The sequence below is a fragment of the Cupressus sempervirens genome, chromosome 5, assembly GCF_028749045.1.
Source record: "Cupressus sempervirens isolate cs-2001-9-10 chromosome 5, ASM2874904v1, whole genome shotgun sequence".
In the NCBI taxonomy this organism is placed as follows: Eukaryota; Viridiplantae; Streptophyta; class Pinopsida; order Cupressales; family Cupressaceae; genus Cupressus; species Cupressus sempervirens.
In genome coordinates this window covers 827523083-827550629 of record NC_143122.1, presented here as the reverse complement: position 1 = coordinate 827550629, position 27547 = coordinate 827523083, and the positions used below count along the sequence as shown (strand labels likewise).

General features: G+C 36.1%; 1 protein-coding gene across 1 annotated transcript in view; it reads left to right on the top strand.

The window, feature by feature from the left end:
* LOC149558431 (uric acid-xanthine permease-like) overlaps nucleotides 1–27547 on the top strand; it is a 312658-nt gene that overhangs the window by 245989 nt on the left and 39122 nt on the right. The window contains exon 10 of the mRNA XM_089832678.1: nucleotides 939–1063. Within this exon, the coding sequence (XP_089688804.1) occupies nucleotides 939–1063 (125 nt within the window). The remainder of the gene's footprint in view (nucleotides 1–938; nucleotides 1064–27547) is intronic.

Below are 27547 nucleotides of genomic sequence, written 5' to 3'. Positions count from 1 at the left end.
TAAAGTGAACCTCTTGGATTTGATGGAGAGGATGGTAACCACTGTTTGTTTGAAGCTTAGTTATTTACTATTTAATATGGAAGAAATCATTTTTGCATCCCAGACATTACATTAGATGTTTGAGATATCATGCTCATCAGATCAAATTGATCCAATTTATTTTCTTCTTGAAAATCAGCAAGTGCAAAATAATTTATTATTTGAAAGACTATAATAAATATGGTAAGTGCAGAAGCCTTTTCTCCATGTCTATCTGAACAGAATACATTAGTATTTTCTTGAAACTAATGTGTTTCTTATGCATCAAACACAATTTTCCACTCTTAACAGATAGTAAGACATGATAGGTTCCAGTGATGAAAATATTTACAACATTGAACTGGTTGTGTGGACAACTTAGTGTAGTATATCTATTTTATAATTTAAATACAAGACCCCAATTTTTAGCATATCCTATTTAGTTTTCTATGAAGTTCTTATATTACATGTTTTCATATCGATTTAGTTATATTCACTTGTACATACCCAAGTTCAATATTTCCTTGAAATTACATTTGTGGTTCGGTTTGTATTTCATTTTTGATGTGTTGTTAGAATCTTATCTTAATTTCGTTAATACAAGCCCAGATCTTATCTTACTTTCATTTGTAGATGTCCATTTTACCCTATCAATAGGCTAGTACATCTTTTCAATGGCATATATATATTTATGAAAAGAGGCTAAATATTCCTAAGACTGCAATCTTCATTTGAGTAATTTGCAAGTCAATACAGAGTTTTATATCTTTATGTTTTTAAAGTTCTCTTTATCTCTCATATGCTTGATGAGCTCTCATGTGTAATCATTCTCATTTTCTGAGTTGGTTAAACAATTTGTCATTTACTATTTCAAAATGAATTTGTTTGTTGAAGTTGGGCAAATTTTGTCTTTTGGGCAGGGTGTGCACTACAATTCCTCTGGTCGTACAATTTCAGGAATACCAAAGTCTTTCTATAAAAATGCCACTGTGTGCATTCAACAATGTAATCCAGTAACATGCAATAAAACCTGCCATCAATACAGGTAAAAGTTTCTGTTGCTAATTCCTTTCAAACACTTCCTTGTCTTCTCATTTTATTATTGAATGCTTGTTTGGTTTTAATTGGCTATTTCAACTCTTGATTATTTCTCTCTCCTATAAGAAACATTTTCAACATTCTAGTCCTCAAAAGAATTAGAACTATTATACTGATGCACCTATTTGCCTAAAATCTAAATGAAAATTTTTTTAAAAGAAAAAAAAGCTGAAAAGTTGTTTGCAACTACCTTATAGTTAGTCTAAAAAGTTTCAAGCTGCGATAGCCACAAAGGATTAAGTCAAGTCAACCAATGTTACAAGATAGAATGATCATAACAATAAAACCAGGAGACAAAGGAAAACTGTACAGAAAAAGGCATTCAGAAGAAGATAAAGTGTTCATTTGAAAGTTTCTTTAGTCATGTGAAAACTTCAATTCTAGGATTTCAAAAGAAAGGAAATTAGTAGCAGAATATTGAAGCTTGATTGTAAGCATAGGATATTTTGGGACTGGAAAATGCAAAACAGTCACAATATAAACACAAAAATAGAAGACTGCATTCTGGAAAGGCTCTCTAATGCCCCTCCAAAGGCTAAAAGCAATAAAACTCGTATGCTTGGAGATATACACAGTAAGATTGAATTATCTGAATTGTATCACTATCAATACCTTAACTAATACGAATAGAGGCGGTAAATATGAGATGACCAAGATCACAAAATATAAACTCCAATCACTTACACAATAGCTTGTGTATACTGCAAAGTAGAATATATATGCAAATGTTACTAATTCAGAAGACTATTAGAATGGAGAAAATCAAACTTGAGGGAAAGCAACCTAACTAGGTTTTCGTAAACAGACTTGTCACTGCAGATTTCAAATTAACTCACCCGATGGACAGTGACAAATATCCCAACAGTTGGAGAGGTTGCTATAGAATAACAATCCTTTGTGTTTGAGAGGGGCAGCTCCCTTGCATATGTCGGGTTTAGAGGGTTTTTGTGTCCTTGTAACTTGAAATTACGTTAGGAAGAAAGATAAGCTAAAAGAGAATAGATAATAGGTACCCTACTGAAAACATGTGAATAACAAGTAAGACTTGATGAATGATAACAATTACAAGTGGTTTATGTGAAAATATGTCTAGATGCAGAATGGCAATGAATGAAGGATGATGAATCTCAACATACGGCGAGATAAGCCACTTCAACACATTTTAACTGAGATACCGAAGCCTACTTCAGTATCATTCCATCAATTGCACAAAATTACAAATTACCAATGGTTTATGGACACATCAAGTCAGTACCATTTTGACATGTGAGAAACAAGAAATAACAATAGTTGAACACATTTAGAACACATGAACTAAAATGTACTTTATTATGTTCATGAACTATTACAATTAAAAAACCCTTTTGTACATTGTGTAAGGCCAAAAGTTATCAAAAGGTTCTCTAGAATTTTCTCCAAACTTTCTACTCTATAAGTCCCTGCTACATTTTAATTTGCTTTCCTAAGATGACTACATTGTATTTACCTAGTATTTTATTGGTAACTACCTAGGTAGTAACTACCTTTTGCATTTTGAAAAAAATAAAGTAAGCATTATTTTAGTTAGAATTTTATCAACTTTTGCATAAATGAAGCTTATTTTACAACTTGATTACAAGCATGTGACATAAAACACTTTTGCAAAATAACTTGGAAATAGAACTTATAATTTTCAAGTTAAAGGCTAGTGCTGATGTACTCATGCATGATTGCATCTTCATCCACTTCATTTGGGCTTGTAATCATCTCACCATAAATCTTTTTGAGAACGTAATAATTTTATATTTTTACGTTTGTAAAGAATAGGCAATTCCAAACTTCTCCATAAAGCTTGAGTGTTATTGTGTCCATATATAAATACATCGAATTTTCACACAAGGAATGTCTATTCAACATCTTGATTTCCAAGGATAGGTGTTTAGATTGCATTTTCTAAACATCTTCCTTTTATAATATGTATGAACATAATGTTAGAATATATAGTCCACTGATATAACTTAGAGGAGGGTTGGGGGGGTGGCGGGGGTGGTGTTGGGGGGGATGAATCAATTATACAACTAATATCACAATTATCAAACTTAAACAATCTTAACTATATGAGTAATGTAAACTAAAGCCACAACAAGATATTCATATACAATAAAATCAGATATATTAACTAGGGAAACCCTTGATTAGAGAGAAAACCCCGATGGGGATGGCACCCACAAGATGATGTACTAATATAAATATTCTTTGTTAGAGGATGGACCCTGTTAGGAGTCTATTACAACATTCAGTACATATGAGTCCTTGTTAGGAGACTTTGAGTCCCTGTTAGGAGATTTCAACCATGTTAGGAGTTATGCCAAGCGTGTTAGGAGTTGGAGAAGACAGCTGGACCCACTGCCCAAATAGCTTAAAGGGCAAGACCAATGAACCCACTGTCCAAATGATCTTTGTATTATTCCTTGTAGAATAATAGAATGGTACTGTATTGTTCCTTCCTCTTTCTCTATCCTGTCAATTGGACCTCTGCTCCTTCTGATCTTGTAACCAGATCACAAATCTCACATACAATAATCCCCTGGATCACTTACACGCATTTAGTATGCACTTTGCTCATTTTCACACTTTGCACTTCAACAACGATCAAAATACTTGAATACATTAACAAACACTTACAATCAAGGAAAATACCTTTCCTTTATACCATATCTTCATAATAATTCCTTGAGTCGGCCTTGAGGCTTTCCCAATTAATTATAATAAGATAATTAATTAATTACAATTACAATAGCACTGTTGGTTCATAGTCTATACAAAATTTCACAGGTGTGATAGTAGGGCTTGCGCACTCGTTGATGTCATCAGCGGATTGTCCTTGTCATTGCCTGACTATACATCTTTTCATTACATCTCAGATATAAGAGAGCCAACAACCATCAGGAATTGCTTTCCCAATATTCTATCTTTGAACTACTCTCTATAAATCAGGTACATCTTCCTTACATATTCGACTTAGACTCTGTGCACTTGACCATGTCATCAAGACGCTGTGCCGAACATGTCCATAATTGCGCATCACCAGATAATCAAACCATTGTCTGTACCATCAAGATCTCTATTTGTTACTCAGCCAGTCTTTACAGAAACCATACTATGTTGACATCAATGACACACACAGTCATGAATGCAACATGTCAGTACTCTCCAATGCTCAAGATACTCCCCAAAGTAGTATCATTAGCATTGTAAAGTGCATTGACAATTTTTGAAGTTTTAGCCCTATTTTTCTGCCTTAGGAATTTTGTCAAACACTTCCCTTGCAGCCTCAGTTTGCTGATGTTTTTTATTTTTCTATGACTTTTGAATGCCAATGATATTGATGAATACAAATAATTGCAAAATAACTAATTGGAAATCAAAGTGATATGCAACTTCTTTTTATTATTTTCCAAATGCAAGTACATGAAATTCTGATGTAAAATGCACACCTACAGCCAAGAGGTATTTTCACAAACACTTGGCATGCATCCTATGAATGACTATGCAATGAGATGTTTTTACAAACATTTGGCATACAAACTGAACAGCTGAGTTAAGTTGATTTCCCTTCAATACTTCAATGTTTACAATGACTGAATACTTTGGTAACAAAAAGACATATATTACTTGTCGAATGTATCCATCTACAATTGCCAAATGTAAATACCAAAAGAACCTAGAATAAGTAGCTGAGATGACATGCTTTTTGGCTTTGCTTTTTTCGGATTTTCTTTTTTGGACTGCTTTTTCGGATCTACTTTTTTGGACTATTTTTCCGGCTCTGCTTTTTCGGACTGCTTTTTTGGCTCTGCTTTTTGGCTTTTCTTTTTTGGATCCCCTACGAAAACTGAAACCTTTCTCCTTGCCAACTGATGTCAAAAATTAGATGCACGGGCTGAAAAAAAATCACTGAATATTATCTCCCAATTAATCACAAATGAATTAGCTGAATACCAATTCCTCCACTCCCAACTAGGGTTGATATCTCACAACCGAAATTGGCACCTTAGAGTCTTCAAACCCTCAGGCAAGTATGCAAGCACTAAGGCTCTCAACACAATAGATGAATATGCAACTCAAGATGTGTAAAATGACCCCCCAAAGGCTCCTTATAAAGATTTCACAAGCAACTCCAAGAAGCTTCTAGAGGAATCCAGCACTTTATTCTTTTAAGTGACTTTTTGATATTTTATTATGTTAGTCACTTTAATATTAAATCAATTAAACATAAAGTTACTTTTTAATATTTCATTGTTTAGTAACCTTATAAGTAATTAATTTAATATATATTTTCCCCCTTATTTTTTCCTTTTTAGCCTCCGAGGAAAATAAAGGCTAAAATAAAATAAGTAGTTGGTGCCTGTCAAAAAGGGGACACTACAGTCCTCCCTTCCCGAAATTGCTTGTCCTCAAGCAATTGCAAACTCGGGTGCTGTAAAATCTGCTCATTCTCCCATGTGGTGTCCTCTGCAGGCAGATCCTTCCATCTCACCAAGTACTCCTTAATCACTCTGTTCCGCAATTTCCTCTCTCTGACATCAATGATCTCTTTAGGCACCAAGACCAAATGTCCCTCCTCATCAAGTGGTGGAAGATCCGTGGAAGAGATAACCTGCTGACCTAATGCCTTCTTGAGGCATGAAACATGAAATACATTATGAATCTTGCTGCTCGCAAGCAGCTCTAACTCATATGCTACCTCCCCAATCCTCCTGGTAACCTTGTATGGACCGTAGAACCTTGGTCTTAGTTTCTCTGCTCCACTCTTTTTAAGAGAGGACTGTCTATAGTGCTACAATCGTAGATATACCATATCACCAATCTCAAAGCTACGCTCAACCCTGTGTTTATCTACATAAGTCTTTTGCTGATTCTGTGCCATTACTAGATTATCCTTGAGTGCCTTCAATGTATCTTGGCTTTCCTGAATCCAATCTTTTGCTTTAGGTGCCCTACTCTCACCAAAATCCATTTCCACGAATGAAGGTGCATCATACCCGTACAAGGCTCTGAAAGGACTCATTCCAATGGACATATGGTGTGTGGTATCATAACAATACTCTCCTAAATGCAACCACTTGATCCAAGCCCGTTGTTATCCTACCACATAATTATGCAAGTACCCCTCAACCCACTTATTAGCAATTTATGTTTACCCATCAGTTTGAGGGTGATAACTGGTACTGGGTGTCAGCTCAGTACCTATCAGTCTAAACAACTCCTGCCAAAAAGCACTCATAAACCTGTTATCCCTGTCGCTGACTATGTTCTTAGGTAGTCCATGCAATCTAAAGATCTCCCTGAAAAATAGCTCAGCCACCTATGAAGCCCTATACTCTGTCGCAATAGCAAAGAAATGTGCATATTTTGTGAGCTGGTCTACCACAACAAAGATGTTGTCTCTCCCCTGTACCTTGGGTAGGCCTGTGATGACGTCCATCGAAATGCTCTCCCACTTCCACTCAAGAATGGGCAAAGGCTGAAGTAACCCAGTTGGATGTGTATGCTCGGACTTATTCTGTTGGCAAATCACGCACTCTTTCACATGCTTCAACACATCATCCTTGAAGCCTTTCCATGAAAACCTCTCTCTAATCTGTCTATAAGTTTTGAAGTAGCCCTGATGGCCTGCTAGGGGTGTATCATGGCAAGATTGTAGTATTTTCTCCTTCAATTTTGATTCCGGTACCAGGTAGATCCTATCCTTGTAGTAAATCACATCATCAACTATCCTGTACCTGTCATCTCAAATCAATCCATCCATCAACTCACAAGCAAATGTATTATTGGAGTACTCCACTAGTAAATGGATTTCCAATCTACCGAAATCTCAGAGAGTGAGCAAGCTGAAGGCCTCCTGGAGAGGCATCTGCAACAATGTTCTTCTTCCCCTTAACATACTCTATGTCGAAATCATATGCGTGTATCCTGCTAACCCACTTCTGCTATCTCTCGTTCAAGTCCTTCTGCTCTAAGAAGTATCTAAGACTATTATGATCTGTCCTCACCACAAATTTTCCCCTAACTAGATACCGTCTGAACTTCGCCAAGGCATGCATAATGGCGAGCATCTCCTTATCATAGATGGCGTATAGTCTCTCAGCTCCCCTCAACTTACGGGTGTCAATTCTGCATCAATACTGCACCAATACCTTCCCCTGAAGCATCACACTCTAGAATGAAAGGCTACGTGAAATCAAGAAGTGCCAACACTAGAGAACTCCTCATCGCCTCCTTGAGCTTATCAAAAGCTCGTTGTGCCTCTATTGTCCAACAAAACGCACCCTTCTTGGTCAAATCTGTCAAAGATGCCCCCAATTGTGAGAAACCTTTAACAAAGTGCCTCTAGTAACTGCACAGTCCGAAGAAGCCCCATAGCTCTATAAGTGACTGTGGTGTGGGCCAATCTAAAATAGCCTATATTTTCTCTTGGTGCACTTGGACACCCTCTGCACTGATCACATGTCCCAAATAAAGAATCTCTCTAAGGCCGAACTCACATTTCGAAGCCTTAGCATACAAGGACTGCTCCTACATGATGGTAAGGATTTCATCAAGTTGTTGCAAGTGTTCTTCCCAAGTTTTACTGTATATGAGAAAATCATCAAAGAATACCAAGAGGAACTTATGCAACTATTTGTTGAAGATATGATTCATACAAGACTGGAATGTGGCAGGTGCATTAGTTAATCCAAATGGCATCACCAAGAACTCATAGTGCCCATAGTGGCATCGAAAAGTAGTCTTGTGCACATCTTGTTCCCTCACTCTAATTTGATGGTAACCTGATCGAAGATCAATCTTTGAAAAATATACTGCCCCATGTAACTCATCCAATAACTCATCGATCTTGGGTATCGGATACCTATTCTTGATTGTTTTCTTATTGAGGGCTCGGTAATCTATACACATTCTCATGGTCCCATCTTTCTTCTTCACCAAGACCACTGAAGAAGCGAAAGGGCTAGAGCTAGGACGAATGTGTCCCATATCAAGCAATTCCTTGATTGCTTTCTCGATCTCATCCTTAAATTTCTTAGGATGGCGATAAGGGGTAGTAATCACTGGCTTGGCCCCTTCTTCCAACTCAATAGTATGCTCGAAGCCTCTGTCCGGTGGCCTCCCTGGGGGTATCTCACCAAAAACCTTGTCATGTTTGCCCAATAGCTCCTTGATGTCAATGTGGATTGGCTGTCCTGAATCTATAGATTCCTTAGGAGTGATCACACACCCTGCTGCCCAAACTATGTCCTCATGCCTGAAAATACTCTCCATACGTCTAGCTGAAACAATCTTAGGTGCTTTAGATGCCATACCTCTAAGCACCACTCTATGCCCATCAGCATCTTTGAACTTGAGTTCCATGGTTTGGAAGTTCTATGAATACTGTTAGCCGACTGGATGGTTCTGGTGGTATTTTGTATTCTGTAGCCGACGGTCCGGCGATGTTTCTGTAGCCGACGGTCCGGCGGTGTTCCTGTAGCCGACGGTCCGGCGGTGTTTCTGTAGCCGACGGTCCGGCGGTGTTTCTGTATTCTATAGCCGATGGTCCGGCGGTGTTTCGGTATTCCGTAGCTGACAGTCCGGCGGTAAATAGTTTGTAGCGGATAAAATAATTGTGGCCGACAGATTCCTTCGGGAAGGTTCGGCGGTAGTATTTATATCCCGTCCGGGATCATTGTAAATCATTCATCTACTATTGCGAATATTATGAAGCCTAATGTATGTTCTGGCATATGCGAATATAATTCTGTTATTCTGCTATTATTGTTTGTATGTGTTGACTTCTTTACCTGTACGGTAAACAAATACTTCCCTAATGACTACAACCATTGGACCCCAAGTATGGCATGGATATCACCCAAGTCAACCACATAGAAATCATCTGTAACTATGTGGTTGTCCATTATAATAGACAACTGTGGAATCCACTGAGTACAAGCTATCTTACGCCCATCAACCACCATCACACTGAATCCCTCAAAATCCTCTACAAGAATTTGTCGCTTGTTCACCAATGATGCATCAATGAAGTTATGAGTAGCTCCACTGTCAATCAATACTGCTATTTGATGACCTTGTAGGACCCCACGAACTTTGAAAGAGTTGAACTTAGGAGCACTAGAGATAGAAGCAATGATCTCATCATGATTTTTCCCATTTGAACTGTTATTGTCTTCCCTTTGAGGTTCCTCTTCCTCAGAACTGCTCTCATCATCTGATAGCACCTCAATTAAGTGAGCCTTGCCTTTCCCTAGGCAACGGTGTCCACTAGACCATTTCTCCTTGCAATGATAGCAAATCCCCTTAAGCCAACACTCCTGTCTATAGGCTTCATCAAAGTTCTCCTTATTACTTTTTCTCTGGAATGGCTTGTTCCCCTTATCCTTATGGGATGTGAAAGGCTTGCTAGGAGCCCTAATGCTAGATGTAGAATATTCCATGTCTCTAGTCTTCATGATAGCATCCTGGAGAGAATCTGATTTGAAGACCTTAACTCAACCACAAAGAGGCTCTGTCAATCCCTCAATGAAGAGCATAACCAACCGCTGTTCTGAAATATCTGTCACCATAACTGCCAACCTTTGGAACTCTGTGATGTAAGCATCCACTGATCTAGTCTGCCTGAGTTGTGCTGACTCCCTAAAGTAGAGTTCAGGATCCTTACGATTAATCCTATCATTGAACTTCTAGGTGAATTCCAAATATGAAGTAATGTTGGCATCCCCCAAGGTGACAAGTCCATGGTACCACCATTCATGTATTTCACCTTTCAAATGGAGTGTGGGGTACTGGATAGCTTTTGTTTACAACATAGGATTGAGCTGCAAATATGTGTCAAGCTTCTGAACCCAAGCTCTAGTTGTACCTTTGTTACTTCCATCAAATGATGGTAAAGTTAGTTTTCCCACCTTACGCTGCAAGTCTTGATTTTGCACTCCCCGTTGATTGTTTCTTGGTCTATTTCTCAATTTGAGACCACAAAACTCTACTAGTGACATGGCAGCCTTGAAATCATCACCTAGAGAGTTGTACTCCCTCAAATAATCACCATATCCCTCTTCTCTTACTTGCTGGTCATGATTTGCAGCACCTTGTTCTCTCAAAAATGTAGGCACAAGAGGCCTAGGAGTAGCTCTACTTGCTGTTCAAGCACTGCTTTGAGCTGTGTCATTGTTTTCTTGACCCCCATTGTGTCCATTCTGCCCATTAGTCCTGTTATGGTTCCTATCATTTCTATTGTTTCTTTTATCTACCAGCTGTCCAAGGATAAGTGACAGTTCTTCTCTTCCTCTTGCCATTTCATCTCTCAACTCCTGTTGCCCTCTTGCAAGAGCATTAAGCATTTGCTGAGTACTGCTTTCTTCCATGAGTTCTAAAGGACTTAAGCCCTTTCTTGCCCTGTTATAGAATTTATCCAAAGGATTTATGAATGGAACATTTGGAAACTCTTCACTCATAACCTGTACAGGATGGCAAGAACTTTAGCTCTAATACCACTGTAAAGTGCCTTGACAATTTTTGAAGTTTTATACCTATTTTTTTACCTTCGGAATTTTGTCAAACACTTCCCTTGCAGCCTCAGTTTGCTGATGTTTGTTGTTTTGCTATGATTTTTGAATGCCAATGATATTGATGAATACAAATGATTGCAAAATAACTAATTGGAAATCAAAATGATATGCAACTTCTTTTTATTATTTTCCAAATGCAAGCACATGAAATTCTGATGCAAAATGCACACCTACAGTCAAGAGGTATTTTCACAAACACTTGGCATGCATCCTATGAATGACTATGCAATGAGATGTTTTTACAAATATTTGGCATACAAACTGAACAGCTGAATTAAGTTGATTTCCCTTCAATACTTCAATGTTTACAATGACTGAATACTTTGGTAACAAAAAGACATATATTACTTGTCAAATGTATCCATCTACAATTGCCAAATGTAAATACCAAAAGAACTTGGAATAAGTAGCTGAGATGACATGCTTTTTGGCTTTGCTTTTTTCGGACTACTTTTTTGGATCTACTTTTTCGGACTATTTTTTCGGCTCTTCTTTTTCGCTTTGCTTTTTCGGATCTGCTTTTTCAGACTGCTTTTTTGGCTCTGCTTTTTGGCTTTTCTTTTTCAGATCCCCTGTGAAAACTGAAACCTTTCTTCTTGCCAACTAATGTCAAAAATTAGATGCACGAGCTGAACAAAAATCAATAAATATTATCTCTCAATTAATCACAAATGAATTGATTGAATACCAATTCCTCCACTCCCAACTAGAGTTGATATCTCACAACTGAAATTGGCACCTGAGAGTCTTCAAACCCTCAGGCAAGTATGTAAGCACTAAAGCTCTCAGCACAATAGATGAATATGCAACTCAAAATGTGTAAAATGACCCCCAAAAGGCTCCTTATAAAGATTTCACAAGCAACTCCAAGAAGCTTCTAGAGGAATCCAACACTTTATTCTTTTAAGTGACTTTTTGATATTTTATTATGTTAGTCACTTTAATATTAAATCAATTAAACATAAAGTTACTTTTTAATATTTCATTGTTTAGTAACCTTATAAGTAATTAATTTAATATATATTTTCCTCCTTCTTTTTTCCTTTTTAGCCTTCGGGGAAAATAAAGGCTAAAATAAAATAAGTAGTTGGTGCCTATCAAAAAGGGACATTACAAGCATTCATGCTAACAATCTCCCCCTTTGGCATTGATGGCAACGTAGATGAAAAACATCTAAGTTCCAAGAATACCAAGTAATACACTGCTGCTACTTCTGTTCTCATCCACTCAAATCCTCTCCATCAAGCAAGTCTGAAATCCTCTGGATTTTGAGACTGGCATCAACTGTCCACACGCTAAAAAGAATCTCAAATACAACAGATGCACACAGGTGCATACTCCTTCTTAGACATCGTCTACTTCACACTAAACAATTTACAATACATCAGGTGCACATTCCTATTTCTTTTCATGAATCTTTCTAAATCTCTCTAAAAAGATCTCTCCCCCATACTTAGGAGATGCTCTCCCACATACTTTAGGAGATGTTTTTCATGCATATTCTCCCCCATTGACATCAATGTCAAAGACCTCAAACACATACAAAAATACCAATTGTTGCATACCAATTGTTATAACTACTTCAATTTTTCAATCAGCTCGAGTGTCCAAAGACACTGTTCAATACCAAATACCAAGAGTCCTCAATGACTCAGTACATACCAAATACTCCCCCATATAGGAAGCATCAACATTAAGTCTGATGGAGCTCAAATTTTTGGCCTCCATTTGAGAAATGATGCTGGATATTCATGATGGAAATATGACCATTAATGTCCTAGAAACAAGCATGTCATAAAGAGGGATGTTCTACTAAAGATAGAAGAAGAATACATTGAAAAGATATGTTTCCAAATATTAGGCTTCAAGCCAAAAGGGCCTTAGTAATCTTACGGCTCATCATAGCAAAGCCTGGGGCCCCTTTCTATTTTCGCCAGCTGTTTCCTTATTCTGTAAAGTGCATAAAATCTCCCACTTCAGAAAAATCCCGCTTTTCATGAGTCGCAGTTTTTAGGAAATGAAGAAATATTGTGATCAAGGAAAAATCCCTCATTCCTTGAAAATCCTGACGCGAAAATCGTGGAGCGCAAATCCAAGGAAGTCAAGGAAAAAACGAAATCCCTCATTCCTTCAAAATCCCGACAGAGTCAAATTCATAAGGCGCAAGTCTGAAGAAATGGAGGAATATTGGCATGAATCCTTCATTCCTTGAAAATTCCGCTCCAACAGATATCAAGCACAAATTTAGGGATTGTAAAATTTTGTTTCTAATTCCTGCATTATTGTAGATTTGCACTCATCGTAGAATTGAACGGGAGAATGGTAGAATATTTTATTTTTGTGAGTATGGTTCATGTAGCAAGGAAGGAGGAACGAGATTTCCATAATTGAGAAAACTAAATATGCATAGGATAGTGAGGCACACCCTTGATTTTGTCCCACCACTAAAGAGGGGTCCAAAGCCCACAGGAGAACGAGAGAGTTGTGAAGCCCGTAACAAGCCCATCCAGGTTGCTTATTCCTTTACATTGACTAAACCCTTCTGTTTAGTAAAAATGTTTCCATCTCATGTCGGCAGAAATTGTTGGCTTAAATTGCCCAAAGGTATTGAAGAGCATCTGAAATTACCAAAAGCAACGCGGGTGGTGACCCTTGTGAATTCTGGCAATGAGGAATGGAAAGTGCGGTACAACTGGAGTGACACCAACCACTTAGGTTCTTATGGTGCATGATGGAAGCAATTTTGCGTTGGAAACAATCTCCACAGCAGGGACATTTGCATTTTGAGAGGGTAGACAAGGGCAATAGTAATATCGTTATTAAGCTGAGAGTACATATTTTCAGGGTTAATTCGGAAGATGGAATGAGCAATGATGGACTTGCGAAACCCACATCTCATTCCAACAAGAAGATGAAAGTTTCAAGGGGAGATCTCAGCACCAACTTGCTTGCAAAACGTGGTCAGCCAAAATAGGTGAAGTTCTTCAAGCGATCCCAAAAGCAGTCAGTAAAAGGCAGGATCTCCTCAAGAGGATTTCTATGCTGAGAGAATCGAAATCTACACTCAAGAAAATAATTGTTTTCAAGGAGTGAAGGAAATTTCATGCAGAGAAAAATCTACCAGTTTAGAAATCCCGCTTTTCATGGGTCGCAGTTTCCAGGGAATGAAGGAAGATTGTGATGAGAGAAAATTCCTTCACTCCATCAAAAAGCCAATTCCACAATTTGAAAAAATGCAAATCCAAGGAAGTCGGGGAAAGAATAAAATCCTCCACTCCTTCAAAATCTTGACCCGCAAATCATGGAAAAGATCGCTTTGGACTACGGAATGCAGCTGTGGCAGAAAAATATTGTCATTGAAGCAATAAACATCCAATAAAAAGCCGGAATATTGAAAATTTTGAGGAAAAATCCAAACTTTAAAGCAAGAGAGTGAAATTTCTTATGAAGTGAAAATTGGATTCAGAGGAGAAAAGCGAAAAAATATTTTTTCCTTCAGAAAAAGTTTTTTGGATTTACATTTAAAAAATTAAATATTAGTTTTAGTAATATTTAATTTGACTTCTTTTGAATAATAATCCAAAAAAATAAAAATGGAGAAAAAGTTACAAAAGAATTTGATTTTTTTTTTTTTTCATTTAAAAATGGAAGTTAATTGAATATTGATTTTTTTAAAATTGATATTTAATTAATAAAACTAAAAAAAATCAAAATAGAAGAGTACTTAGCTTCATCATGAAGCTAAGAGCATAAAAAAATAGCAACTTTTTGAATCAAACAGCAAAAAGTGACAAGTGGCACAAAAAATGGAAACCTTAATGGTTAAGTAAAACAGCTGCCTAATTTTAGTCTGCGGCTTTAAAGGCATCTTTTTTGAAGGATGATTTATATAAGAAACCCTCTCATTCATTCAGGCTCACATAGAAATTTGAAGAGCAAATCAAGAATAGGAGTAAGATTTGAGGAGTTCAAAGGAACAGATTTTTTGAGAAATTTTCTGAAATTGTTGAGGAATTTTCTAGGAATTCATGACAGAAGATTTTGAATCCCATCAGAAAGGAATTTTCTTTGCAGTGAGTTGTGCGGAAGAGTTAAAAAAGTGAATCTTGAAAGGAGTATGGAAATTTTGGCGAAAATCCAAAATCTTTGTCTTATGGACAAGTTGTATCCGTTGTTTTTAAATACTTTCCTTGCATAGTCTTATGTATGTACGTTTTCTATTTTGCAGGAAAGGAAAATGGCAGAGCCCAGGGGAACAGGAGAAATGCGAGGACAACTGATAAAGAATGAAAGGAGAGGATTCTATCTTGAATCCAAAATTGTGTCAAAGTGGGCAGGAATCGGAGATACAAGCCTCGGCAGCCTTGATTTGAAAGATTTTAACCGGAGAATGCTCGGATACAATGACCATCAACCGACACACCTAGCCACAAGAATTGTAAGAAGTGGAATTTTTGCTGCAGCTGCTTTCCCTCCTTTTCAGCATCCAGAATTGATCATGGAATGTACTAAGCACTACAGTCCTAGAGACAGAACCATCCGGGATTTTGAACAAAATATTTTGGCAGATTTTTCTCCGGCATCCATTTCTGAAGCATTTGGAATTCCTTCAAATCCAAGGATGGTCACAAAAACACAAGAGCAAGCACTGAGAATCTATACATCTGGAATCAATTTTTGTGAAGAAATAATCAACAAAAAATGGTTGAAAAAGAATAGACCGCATCATTCCAAGATTCCTAAAGAAATAGTATGGCTTGACTTGCAGAACGAATATAGTGATATGGTCATGATGTTGAGTCGCATATTTGGCATGCCTTATTCTTATAGGTTTGAATCTTGGATGTGGTATTTTGTTGAGCAAGTAATGGAGGAAGGCGACAAACTAGATTGGGCTGGGCTCATAAGTGATAACCTAAATGAACAGTTGATGAATCTAGAACATACAAGGAAATTTTACATGAGCTCCTATGTCATCTACATGCTAGCACGGAGAACAAATTATGATGGACTACGATGCAAAGGACCAATTGGAAGCGGAAGCCAACACCTCAAAGTCCATGAATGTTACCCGCAGTTGCATTTGTATTCAAAGGAGGATTACATGAAGGTTAATGATATATTTTCCATGCGAATAGTAAGAACACTGCAAAAGAGGCCACATATAAGAATGTCAATAGGTGCAATGAAATTGATCGAGGAATATGGCGCTTGGTTCATTCAGTTTCCTACCTTTTCATATATCCGAGTTCAAGGATTCTCCACAGAACCATACAAACTTCCTAGGTATCCAACGGACAAGATGGTCTTGTTAGAGCTTACTCGACAACTTACAACCTATGACAAGATTCAGAAAGGGACGAAGAAGTTGGGCTTGCAGTTTCCAATCTCCATAGGAGAAGGGAAAACTGAAGTATGCCCATGTCTAAAAGCTGCAGAGAAATCATCAGATGAGCTCCACTTCTTCCGCCTTTCGCTTTATCCAAAGAGGAATGATTTTGATCCTTACAACAAGATCTCATTAGTAGGAGGATCAAAGTACCAACACAAAGTTCACCTTGAAGACTTTTGGGCAAATGCAGCAGATGAGAACGAGATTAGAAAAAGATTGCATTCAAGACTACCATTGAACATTATTAGAATATGCAACATATTCAAGGTTCTTGATCAAATGGAGGAGGACCCAAACGTGATGCGAAAAGGATTCAATCCAGAAATGATAGCTCAACCATTTGATTGGAAGAAGAAAGAAATTACAGATCTTGAAGCCCTTTCAAAACCAGTCTTAGATTTTACAAAGTGGTGGATCGAGCGTAAGCTTGAAAAATTAGTCGCACCAGCAAATGGATTCACATATAGGTTGCTTGGCCATAGACCGCTTAGGGATGAAAGATCAAGACAAATATCTGAAGAGACTATTGAAGAAAGGGGAACTCCATCCGAAGATGTAGGAACCAAGAAAGGGAAGGAGATACCTCAAGAAAAGCGCCCTAGGATTATTATCATTCATCGGTTAACCACACGAACTTATTCTTACAATCAGCAAGGAGCTAATGGCCTGGATTCGTTTGAGTCATGCAAGTGAACATTCACAACTACTTGCATTAAACTAACTACTTGAAGCTAATTCTATTCTACTTTATTTCAACAATATGAAATGAAAACTATTCTTAACAAGGGTGAAGGAAACCATGCATTAACACAAACTTGAACACAATTATCAACATGCAAAACACAACAAAGATAAGTAGAGAAAATTTGGCATTACTCCTGCAAGGATCTCTAACTTGAGTTTACAAATGAAGTAAGCAAGCCTTTTCTATGAGTTAATCTAGTGCATCGATTTCAAATCAATCCTAAGCATTCATTGTATTTGGAGTTTCTATATAAACACCAATCCTCTCATTTGTAAAAGGGAGAAACCTATTGAAATTGTTGCTATGATATTACCAAGATTGTTCATAATTCATTGTTGGTCTTCATGGTGGATTCCTTGTATCATCTTGGACTATTGCATGGTTTCTACAATTCCTTAGATTAGGATTTAATTTCATGTTGGTTAGAAATAGTGTTTAGTTGAATGGAAGATATTTTGGATGCATCTTTGGTGAAATTGCTTAGACCATACCACTTGCTTCTTGGTGATGGTAAGATCGCCTTGTATAGTCAAATGGCATATTCAAGAGCTTTACTTCAATTATTGCTTGCACAGTGATATGCATCAATGTATGGTGTTAATGGAATGCTGATAGTTTGAGCATCTTACATCTACTGTAGGAGATTTCTCTAGCTTGGCTGATGTCAATGGCTAGACTATGTCTCGTAGAGTTACAAAGGCATTCAGCATCTCTTGCACTCTAGGAGTAGAATGGTTTCCTAAACACTTTCTCTTCGCAGTTAATTTGGTTGGAAGTAGTTGAAGTAGTTGATATCCAATAACGAATATCGTAAGTCCCTTTTTGATAACCAGCATATCACATCATCTTAATTGAGTAAAAGTCCACAAAAAGTAGGAACCTTGAAATTGTCTCATTTGGTCACACAATCTAGATACATTTTTTTGCAGATGAGCTTCCTTATTCACGAGAGGATTTGATATTTGATGTTTCATCCTACAACATTGAGTGTTTCATCCTGCATGTTGTAGTGGCATAAAAATGACATCAACAGGACTGTCATGGTATAGCTCATTAAAGACATATCATAATTCTTTGTAACATGGAGGGATTGAAGATAATGTTTGCACAGAGCTCTACATCAATTTCACTCTACATCAATTTCTAGCATTTTCCACCATACCAATTAAGAGAAATGATTTTTTGTCAAACTGGAAATCCTAGGTATGGTTTTGACCTATCAATATAAAAATGGTGATATTTTCCAAAAAACTCAATGAAAATGATTCAAATGAAAAACACTAGAAATCTAACAAAATTGTTCAGCTTCTTCAATTGAGTTTCAGGTCATACCAATCCATACAAAGCCTTATTGTGCATATTTTCAGACTGCCCTGTTCAGAAAAAATAAAATTACAAGGCAGCCAATGGTATTTTTACCATGCCTTGGTCAAAACATAACAAAAATGCATGAGACCAATTGCAAAGGAAAGATGATTCCCTCCTCCAACATCTTCGACTTGTTACAGATCATTTGATGAAAGATAAGGTCTGTACAAATTAAAAGAACAGTCAAAAACATGAGAAATCATAGAATTTAGCATCAAAACAAGGGCTTCTTCTCTATTCGTTCTCCAACCCCAAATTTGAGTTTGGATGACATTTTAAGTACATTGCAGTCATCAAAGGGCCTTACTAGTGCAAAACAAACCAAAACAAGACATAAATCAAAGTTTTGCAATGGCTAAAAATGAATCTTAGGATGCTCTGCATCATACACCCAAGAGAGAAAAGATTCAAGTCCACCTGAATAGACATCTGCAATTTTCATCCCAAGTGTGACTCACAGTTATCCTCTGTTTTTACTCTTGAACCGTCCTCCTTTGCATGATGTTTGCCTTTATGTGACCACCTTTGTTGCCTTTAGGTGAGTTCTTCATTTTGTCCAATGGTATCTTCATCCTTTTTCCTTCTTGATGTTCAACCCATGTCACCATGCTTGCTTTATATTTGATTGTCTTCATGTGTAATGCTAGGGTATTCATTGCTTTTTCATCATCCTCATTTGGTCCTTGCATACACCTTGATATTCAATGTTCTATGTTCCCCATCATTCACTTTAGCCTTCTCCATGAGGTAAGACAATAGATGTCATACCATATTTGATATCTTTGCTTACTGCTATAAAAAGCATATCATTCAATTTACTCATTTTACAAGGTCAAGTGACTTCATGAAATCCCGAATGGAGTTGAGAGTTCCCTTGCTCAAAGATTTGCTTCTTGCCTTCATATTTAATGCTGTCAACTCCATATGAAATACACGGGCACATGCCATAACTGTGTTTTGCTGCCTTTTTAAGACCTACTTCATCCATCCTCTTCATGCCATGTAATATCCCTTGCTAGGCTGTCTTTAATCTGCTGATTTAAGGTTCAAGGAATATTGTCAAACACTTTTCATGAAATCTCTCATTTTATGTTATTGGATATCAGATTAACTTTTTGATTGCTTTCAATGGTTTCACTTTTCAAATGATTTTCAAATGTTTGCACATTAAAACTATAATGTCTTAACAAGAAACTAGGTGCAATTGCAACTTCCTTTGGTCTTTTCAAATGCCTGCATATGCTTTCTACATGTAAAATGTGCCTCTACAACCAATGGGCATTTTCACAAACACTTGGCATACATCCTTTCAAGTTCCAAATGTAAATCTTTATGGAAATTAGTCGCTTACAGAAATTAAGCATTTTGACAAACAAATGGCATGCAATCCTATATTGTTTTTATTTATATGCTAAACCAAGTATAAGTTGCTATGCCTCACAATCCAAATGCAACTTACAAAATTTGATGTAACCTGTGCATCTACAGTAACACCCTATGCCAATAGGTGTAATAATTTAATAATCAAAATACATCAAACAATCTGTTTTTTATGGGAAATGGCAAGCCGTGAATTTATCTGTTGAAATTGCAGCTTCCTGAATGATGGATATCTCTGATATAGATGCTAGTATTAAATCACAAGCCCTTATAAATGCAAATGACCCTTCATTAATCATTCAAGTGCCCCCTAGACAATAAGGCAACCCCTATTGTAATTAACACTGGCCACACTAGAAAAGATGCTTCCTATAGATGAATCGAAGCCAACAATGGATTTCTGCAATCTAAGATTTATATCAGTCTGTGTTGTAGCAATTCTCTAAATTTGAAGTGCAGAACCCCTTCACACAAATTTGATCCAATTAGATATAATTGTGACCTCTGATTGAAGCCACCAATAACACAATTCACTAGATAGTTTCACCATGTATTTCCCCTTTTTCTAGCCATATTTTTCTGATGCATTGTTATCCTTTTTTGCCATGGTCCCACGGGCTAACCAGGATTTACATGGGTTAGTGTGAGATTTGGCCTACGCACTTCCAGTTCCAACACAATCAGAGTTGATTTGGCAGGGTTTCCAGATATTTACTATTTATAGTAAGTCAGCAAGGTTAGTCTTTTGACCATTATAGTATTGGAGTTGGAGCATGTTGCTGAGAGGTTTCCGACAAGCTAACACACATTGATTTTCGAGTTAGATTAGTTGTTTATTTTAATGCCAAAAGATTTAATAATCTATTATTATGCCACTTTACTATTGAATGGATATATAAGATCAAAGTGCATTGATAAAAGACAAAGAAAGAAATATGAAGAGATGGGCAAGGGAAATCGAAGAGTCACAGGGGTGTGTTACAAAAAGGACTTGTAGAGGCTCATTCTCTTTGTGTTTGGATATTGCATTGGATTCCAAATATCTTCTCTTGAAGAATTGGAAGCTTACCTTCAACCGGTTTGAGGACAGGAACTCTCAAGCCAGAAGAAAGTGGATGAAAACCCATTGTCTGTGGGAGATGTCATATCAGGTGTCTCACTTGTGGTTGAACTTGCAAATGAAAACCCATTGTCTGTGGGAGACGTGTATCAGGTGTCTCACTTGTGCTGAAACAATATCTCTGAAACTATCATTTGCTAGTATTTTGTTGAGTTATTGCATAAATTAGTTGTTTACATTTATCAAAAAATGTGTGAAAAGTTTGGGAAAATATCCCTACTATGTAATCTCTCCTTTTCAAGCACATATTGGATGATGTTGTCATTAGCCTATTTCTCCATGGTCTCCATACGCTAACCAAGACTTCTAAGGGATCTTGATGATATGTGGCCTAAGCAATTCGGTCGCAAACCATTCTAAAGGGTTTTGTGGCTATTTTGAGCATACTTACTATTTATAGTAAGTCATTATGACTATATTTGGACTTCCAGTGTAGTGGTATGTGAATGTTAAATTGCTCAATATTGATGGGATCATTTATTTATCATTGATATAATTTTTTATGCATTAAGAAAGTCTTCTACCAAGTTAAATTTAATTATTTAACTTTATTAATGCATTATCTATAGTTTGAGAGAAATATTTAATTAAATGGCCCCCTTTATTCTATAATAAATGGTGAAGCATAAAAAAAAGTTAGTGGAGCTTAAGTCAAGGAAAATCATGTTATATGACATGAAAATATTGAAGGAAAAAAAGTGTGGTAAATTTGGGGCCGAAAAAGAAGACACGAGAAACTAGGGGTAAAAAAGAAAAATCCTGAAATTATAGGAAATGCCAAAAAAAGTTATTTTTTTATCCCACATTGTGTAATTATTTGACTTTATTAATGCATCGTCTATAGTTTGTGGGAAATATTTAATTAAATGTCCCCCCTTTATTCTATAACACATGGTGAAGCATAAACAAAAGTTAGTGGGGTTTAAGTGAAGGAAACTCATGTTATATGACATAAAAATATTGAAGGAAACAAATCATGGTAAATTTGGGGCCAAAAAAGCAGATGCAAGAAACTACAGGCAAAAATGAAAAATCCAAAAATTAAGGAAATGCCAAAAAAGTGATTTTTTCATCCCACATTGTGAAGATGAGTGAAAAAGCTCCTAGAAAGTGTTATAAAGGTGATTAAAGAGCTCTCTTGTAGCATGCTTGGTTTTTCCTTGTTATGCTTGGATATTTTTTGAAATTGGCAATATTGTGGTGAATTTCTTCTTGGGCTTGAAGGACAAAATCCCTTCAAGCTAGCGTTCTTCTCATCGTTTCAAGAAATAGTCAGAAGGATTGGAGATCGATTTGCAAGTTATAAATCATATTGTTATTTCTTTTAGTGGTAAGTTGGAGTCTCAATCAAGGGTTTGAATTTGATAGCAGAGTTGAAGGTTGTGATTAAGGAAGGGTTACAATCTTCAATGTTGTTGCACCAATTACTTTTTGCTGGATGTACTTTCTCTTGTCGTGCATTTTGTCACCACAAAATGTAGGTAATAGTATGAAACTTTTTCAAACTAGTTTCACATTTCTCTAAGTTGAATTTGTTATTCAATTGGTTAAAATTGATCAATCAATCGACTCCAATTCATGTAGAAAATTTTTTTTATTGAAGACTTTTGTCAAGTCTTTTTCTTTTTATGTTTGTTGAGCCTATGCTTGATTTTTGAGGCCTTCATCATCATTTCTTTCATTTTTGAGTGTGTGTTTCTTGGTTTTTAGTCCTTTGGTTTTGCTCAAGTCATTGCTTTCGATTTTCCCTTCGATTTGATCTATCTCAGGGCTCAATCTCAGTTGTCAATCAAAAGATATGACCAATGTATTGCCAAAAAGTGGAGCTTTTTGATGTAACTGCACAAATTTAAAATATCATCTTCTATTTTTAATTTAAGATTCACTTTTTGAAGAATATAACTTAAATTCAGTTTATGTTATGTTTTGAAGTTACTTTATCATTTAGTTTTTCACTTAAAGTAACTATAGTGCACTTTATGTTATATTTTTAAGTTGAGTTGCTTTTTGACTTTTCACTTAAGTGACTATATTAACTATATAGTTTCATTTGATTTTTGATATTTAAATCAAATGCTCTAGTAAATATTACTTATTAAATGATATTTAAACATTATATTGTCAATATGATAATGTAAATATAATTTATGTCCCACTTAAGTAATATTTTATCAAAATTAAATTGACATGTGCTTAAATCAATCACTTAAATGCAGTGTAATGTGAATCGCTGTGATTTAGGTGATTCATGTGATTTCACAATCTGATTTAAAGCATGAGATTCATGGTGAGTCGATGAATCAGTTTGCCGATTTTTGTGCCAAAAATTGCTTGAATTGCCTGAATCAGCGATTTTTGTCAAAAATTGTGTAATGTTCCCCATCTTTTAGACCCTCAATGGAGTTCTTAGTTTTTCATTCTCCGAAGGCTAAGTGGAGAAATAAGGAGAAATAAATCAAATTAAAGTCAATAAATAAATAAATCTAAAGGTGACTTTATATTTAATTAATTTAATTTTGTAGAAGCACAACTAATTATTGTATTGGAAAGGGGGAAGCTTCTAGAGAGTGCAAGTAAATAATATTTTATTTCCTTCTAGAAGGGTGAAGGAAAAGAATAAATAGAGGCAAGAGCTTCATTGTTAGGCATTCGATTATTGTCAATTGCATTTGATATAAACTTGGGAGAAGAAACAAAGGGTTTTTGATTTCAGTTAGTTATTGGAGAGCGTCAATTCTTCAATGTTGCAACCATTTGAAGTAGTGAAATATCCACTAAATTTGGCATTCAGGACAGCTTCATTTTGGAGTTCTATTTGTACTTAAATTGGAGAATACATTTATTGTTGGCTGCTAAAGTGCCATGAACAATGTTGTGAATAGTACCTGTGCTATAGTACTAGGCTTGATTATGATTGCAATTTCATCTCCTTCATTGGGTGATTTGTATCTCAGGTTCTACAATCAATTTGCATCATTTAAATTGGTCATTTGGCATTGTAAATGTGGCTGTCATAAGTAGCTGTAGATGCACATTTTATATCAGATTTTATAATTTCATTTCTATTTAGTTTTTTTGGGGGTTGCGAAGCCAAGAGTCTTGGAATATTATGTTAAGCATTGAATTAGAAAATATCTCACTAAAGGAGTGATAAGTTGCAGGTCTATATATTTGATGTAATGTGCATATTTATATCTTTCATGATTGACATGATAGTATGCATGCCAAGTGTTTGACAAAATACCAATTGGCTATAAATGCACATTTTTCATTTAGAATTCATCTATATGCATTTGAAAAGCCAAAAGAGAATTGCATATGCATTTAATTCTTTTCTTTGATATAGTAGTAATCAATTACAGACTTTTAGATTCCCTTTGATATCATTTCAAGCAAGCATAATTAGTCTGAAACTCAAAAACAACAAGCATAGAGATCATATTGAAAGTGTTTGACAATTTTCCTTGACTTACAAATCAACAAGTTGAGTTTCGAATTGACAAGGGATATTAAAAATCGCCAAAAAACGGAAAAATCGGCCCCAAAAATTAGCAAGTTGGTAAAAAATGGCCAAAAATCACCACTTTTAAAATCTTTAAATTTCAAAGTTTTTTTCACCTTGCCAATTCATAGGCAATTAGTGATTCGAGTAGGCCTTGCCTATTCCAATCCGATTCCAATTTTTGGTTCTTTGCTTAAATGTGCAATGGCATCTTAAAAGTGGACCTTTTTTATGCAATTGCATGTAAAATCACTTAAATGTGCAATGACATCTTAAAAGTGGACCTTTTTGATGCAATTGCATGTAAACTCAACTTAAATGTGTACTAACATCAAAAAGTTGAGCCACATATGTTATATGCATATGCATCAAAAAGGTGAGTTTTTGCCTTGGGTTGCATATGTAAGTAACTTAAACATGTCTTTACACCAAAAAGGTGCATTTTGCACCAAAGACATGTAATTGCATCCTCAAAACCCGTTTCTGGGCAAAAAACATGTTTTTAAAACATGCACATGCACCAAAAAAGTGTTTTTGCCTTGGGAGAGCCCAAAATCATGTAATGGCCTCTAAAAGGTGCGTTTGGGTCTATTGTGCATATTTAACACATGTACCCAAAATACGCAAATGCACCTAGACTTCTCCATGGAATGACTTGAAATCTTTCCATCAAGAGGCATGTTTGCATTCTCATGCTTGTTGCAACCTCATTCATGCTAAAAACGTTTTGTTTTAGCCTCATTTGGAGCCACGTTTTGGACAAAAACACCCAGATTTGGGCCTGCAAAACTCACGTTTTTTCCAAAGGAGGGATTGTTTTGGAGTTTTGTTCATTATAGATGACATTGGAGGGCACGTTTTTGCATTTGAAGGTCAAAAATGACTCATGTAATGCCCTTTTGGAATCACGTTTTTATCAAAAATGGGTTTTTTTCTTCATCCTTTGCTAAAAACGTTGGAAGTTTGAGGGATTTTAGGGCATGTTTTTGGCATTGTGCATTGAAAATGCCTCATTTTCTGCTATTATGAATTCTTCTCACTTAGTTTGAAAAGATCCAAGTTTGTTTGAGAATTTTTCAACATTAGAGCTTCTTCCTCCATTTAGGGCACACAATCATCATGTAAGTGGACATTTTCCTTCTTGGTAATTAATTTGTGCTTATCTTGTTGATTTTATGCATATTTTAACTTGATGTTTTACACTAGTTGATTTTGTTGCCATGGAAAGTGTATTTTTCCTTTTAAAATGATGAAATGGTTCGTTTTCATATTTTTGATTTTTTCCCAAACTCCAAATTCAAAATTGCATGTTGAAGTGGCTTGCTTGTTGATGCGTTTGAGTCTTTTGCCAAAGGTATGCTTTTCTTTTGAAGTTTGTTTTTGTGTTTTGTGTGTTTGCTTTTTGGTTTTCTTCATTTTGGAGAAGTTGCAAGTTCTTTTCCAAGAACTTGGTCATGTTTCACTTCACTCCATCTTCCATTTCATGCAAAAGTATCATCACATTCCATTTTCATCTTTCCATGCCACAACACTTCACATTTCATTCATCAAATGCGATTACATGTATTTCATCCCATCCATCAATTGCACGTGCATGTAATCTCATTTTCCATTTCCATTTGCACTCATCTCACTTTCCGCATCCATTCGCACAACATGATTACATGAAAAGTCTTACATGTAATTGTATCTCTTAAACCCATTTTTGACTAAAAATCACTTTTTCTAAGGTCAAAAATGTCATTTGCATGTTTTCCCATGTAAACTTTTCCTCAAAGAAGTCTATAAAGTTATCTTCGCCTCAAGTTACATTGCATTTCCATTTTTTCATATGCACTTACACTTCATGAGAAAAATACATGTCATTCCACTTCCCTTGTCATAATGCATTTCATATGCACTTACATGTAAACTCATTCTCCATCCACATTCGCATGTCATCTCACTTTCCATTCTTCATTACATGTTGCATATACATGTAATCCACTTTCCGTGCAATGACATCTTGAAAGCCCAAGTCAAATTTTAAAGTCAAGAGTCTTCATTCACACGCATTCTCATGCATTCCAATTTCATGTTTCGAAGCATATACATCCTTCCAAGTCTGACTTTTGCCCTTTCCATCCAAATACATATGCTTTCCAGTTCATTTCCAGTCATCATATGTGTTCCATAAGTATCTAATCCATACTTCGAATACCCACTCCTCATGGATTCATCATTGTAACTCAAATCTCAAAGCTTTCATGAATTCAATCCCATTGAAAATTTTATGTTGCAGCAAGTCAAGATATGCCTGAATTTCTATAAAGAATGAAGACATCGAGTAAAGAAGGTGTGCATCAAATCGAAGCAACGAGAATTCTTCTGGTCTCCATTTTTCCTATGGTTGTCGAAGAACCTAAGTTTGTGATGGAATGCGCGAAGCACTTTTTTTTTTTTTTTAAAAAGAGTTAAAGGTGCTGATGGAAAGTTATTCTGAGTTTACATTGGAACACCATCAAGAAGGTTTTCAAAGTATCGGAGATTCCTAAATGTGCCAATCTGCAAAGGACAATTCACGTGAACTTGAGCGAGAAAAGTTTGATCACATCAAGTTTTCAAATAACAACAGACAATTCATCAAAAAGAGTCAGAGGCCATCAAAAGATGTAACACCATGGTTATCAAGGTGAATACAGTGGCACGAAATACAAGAACTCTCGATCTTGTTATCATCTGAGATTGCATTGCCAAGTACAAAGCTCTTCAGAAAAATCCCTAGGATTGTTTCAATTTTGTTCCATCTTTCTTCTTATTTCATGTTTTTAATTGAAGAGGATGTATTCATGAAAATGTGTAATTACACGTCATGTGAGTTGCATGTGCAGGTGCATGTAACCCAATAATTTCTATCATTAGTTAGACCGGGTCAAAGCTGGTTGAGTTGCTCCCTCTTTTTGCTCCATCTTTTTCTCAACTCCTTTGCCTATATAAAGGAGTGCTCTCTTATTGTAAAAATCATCTTTTTGTTGTATACAAGAAAGCTCTGCCAAACTTGTGCAAACATAACTTTGATTGTGTATTACAAATTTGGGAGAAAAGTGAATAAAAGAAGCAATTGGATTGGAAGCAATTGTGATAGAGCAAATTAGAAGTTTTGATTGTAATTTGTTTCTATTATCTTTGATTCATGTTATTGGTGTGTGTTCAATAATAGAGCATAGTGATCTAAGAAGCAATCGGAGCCAAAGCTTTCACTGGTAGTGGTTGTGGTAATACATAGACTAGAAGCTTCGACTTTAGCTTTTGTTACCATCTCAAATTCATGAAAAATAGTTAG